The 1,565-nt window shown below is 39.8% G+C and overlaps 1 protein-coding gene across 1 annotated transcript; it reads right to left on the bottom strand.

Annotated features, from left to right (window-relative positions):
• Positions 1-327: 327 nt before the first annotated feature.
• LOC101357569 (olfactory receptor 4F15) lies at positions 328-1,296 on the bottom strand. Its single transcript, XM_004380580.2, has one exon. The coding sequence runs from the start codon at positions 1,276-1,278 to the stop codon at positions 340-342; it is 939 nt and encodes a 312-aa protein (XP_004380637.1). The 5' UTR covers positions 1,279-1,296; the 3' UTR covers positions 328-339.
• Between the last annotated feature and the right edge of the window lie 269 nt (positions 1,297-1,565).

The raw sequence follows: 1,565 nt of genomic DNA on the forward strand, positions 1-1,565 counted from the left end.
TAAAATCAAGATAATTAGGAAGTAAACATTTAAGAATAATGTGAATACACAGTTTGCCTACTAATAGAATGATCAGCCCAATACAGAAAAAAGATAAAATATTATTACTTCCTCAATTACATGGCACTCTCCTAGGGCATGGACTATATGTCCTGGGTGTCAAAGAATAATATCATTTCCAACTGAATGGTGAAATAGGTATCATAATTTAATAGGTAATAGATGTCTAAGCATGTAACATGACATAAGTCTTGAGTATTTCCTGAAATTGAAATAAAGTCTTTTCCACTACTAGCATGAGGGAGAATCTATAGTTCCGTGTCTTCATAGTAAATCCATTTATGAGATCTTTCTGTAATGCACAAGACCACTGCACAGTCTCTTCATTGCCACTTTCATCTCTTTGTTCCTCAATGTGTAGATGATTGGATTCAGAAAAGGAGTGAGAATTGCATCAAAAATAGCAAGATACTTATCCAGGTGTGCTGTAGGAGAAGGCCAGGTATAGAAAAACATCAGTGGTCCAAAGAACAAGACCACAACAGTGATATGAGCTGACAGAGTGGAAAGGGCCTTGGATGAACCACCTGAAGAATGTTTCCAAACAGTGAACAGAATAAAGATGTAGGAAATAACCAATAAGACAAAGGAGCCCACTGAAATGAGCCCACTATTGACGGTGACCGTGAACTGTAACTCTTGCGTGTCAGTGCAGGCAAGTCTGAGGAGCTGGGGGAGGTCACAGTAAAAACTGTCTAGTATATTAGGGCCACAAAAAGGCAAATCTACTACAAAAACTAGTTGGCCCACTGAGTGGATAAGGCCAATGATCCAGGCAGTGACTAAAAAAAATAGACACATCCGTGGGCTCATGATGGTCAGGTAATGGAGAGGCTTACAAATGGCCACATACCTGTCAAAGGCCATGGCTATGAGCAGCACCATCTCAGTGCCCCCAACAGCATGGCTAAAGAAGATCTGGGTAATGCATCCCCAAAAGGAGATGGCTTTGTGCCTCTTGAAAATATCACAGATCATTTTAGGGGCTGTGATTGAGCAAAATGCCATATCAATGATTGAGAGGTTAGCTAGGAGAAAATACATGGGGGAGTGCAGATTAGCATCCAGTGTTACAGTGAACACAATGATGAGGTTTCCCATCATGCTTGCAAAGTAGAACAAAAAGGAAAAAACAAAAAGGAGAAGCTGGATCTCCCTTGAATTGGTGAGTCCCAGGAACACAAACTCTGATACTACAGAGTGGTTCATTCCATCCATTGCCTCAGATACCAGGATCAGTTTTCATTCAACCTAAAAGAAGGAAGAAAATGAGAACAAACTACCTTGGCAAATGTAAGTGTTCAAGAAAGAGACCTTCCAGTTTATGAAAACGATTATCATGATAACATTTCACACAGTCAACCTTCATCATATGCGTACCGGACTTCTACTTAGATGGGCCAACTGGTTTCCCTATGGCATCACGGTTTTCAAAACTACTTCTACTAAATTAATTCCACCTCTGTTAAATGAAGAAAAAAATCAATAGGACTGAAGAATGACCT

This window comes from Trichechus manatus, unplaced genomic scaffold (genome assembly GCF_000243295.1).
Source record: "Trichechus manatus latirostris isolate Lorelei unplaced genomic scaffold, TriManLat1.0 scaffold00076, whole genome shotgun sequence".
NCBI lineage: Eukaryota > Metazoa > Chordata > Mammalia > Sirenia > Trichechidae > Trichechus > Trichechus manatus.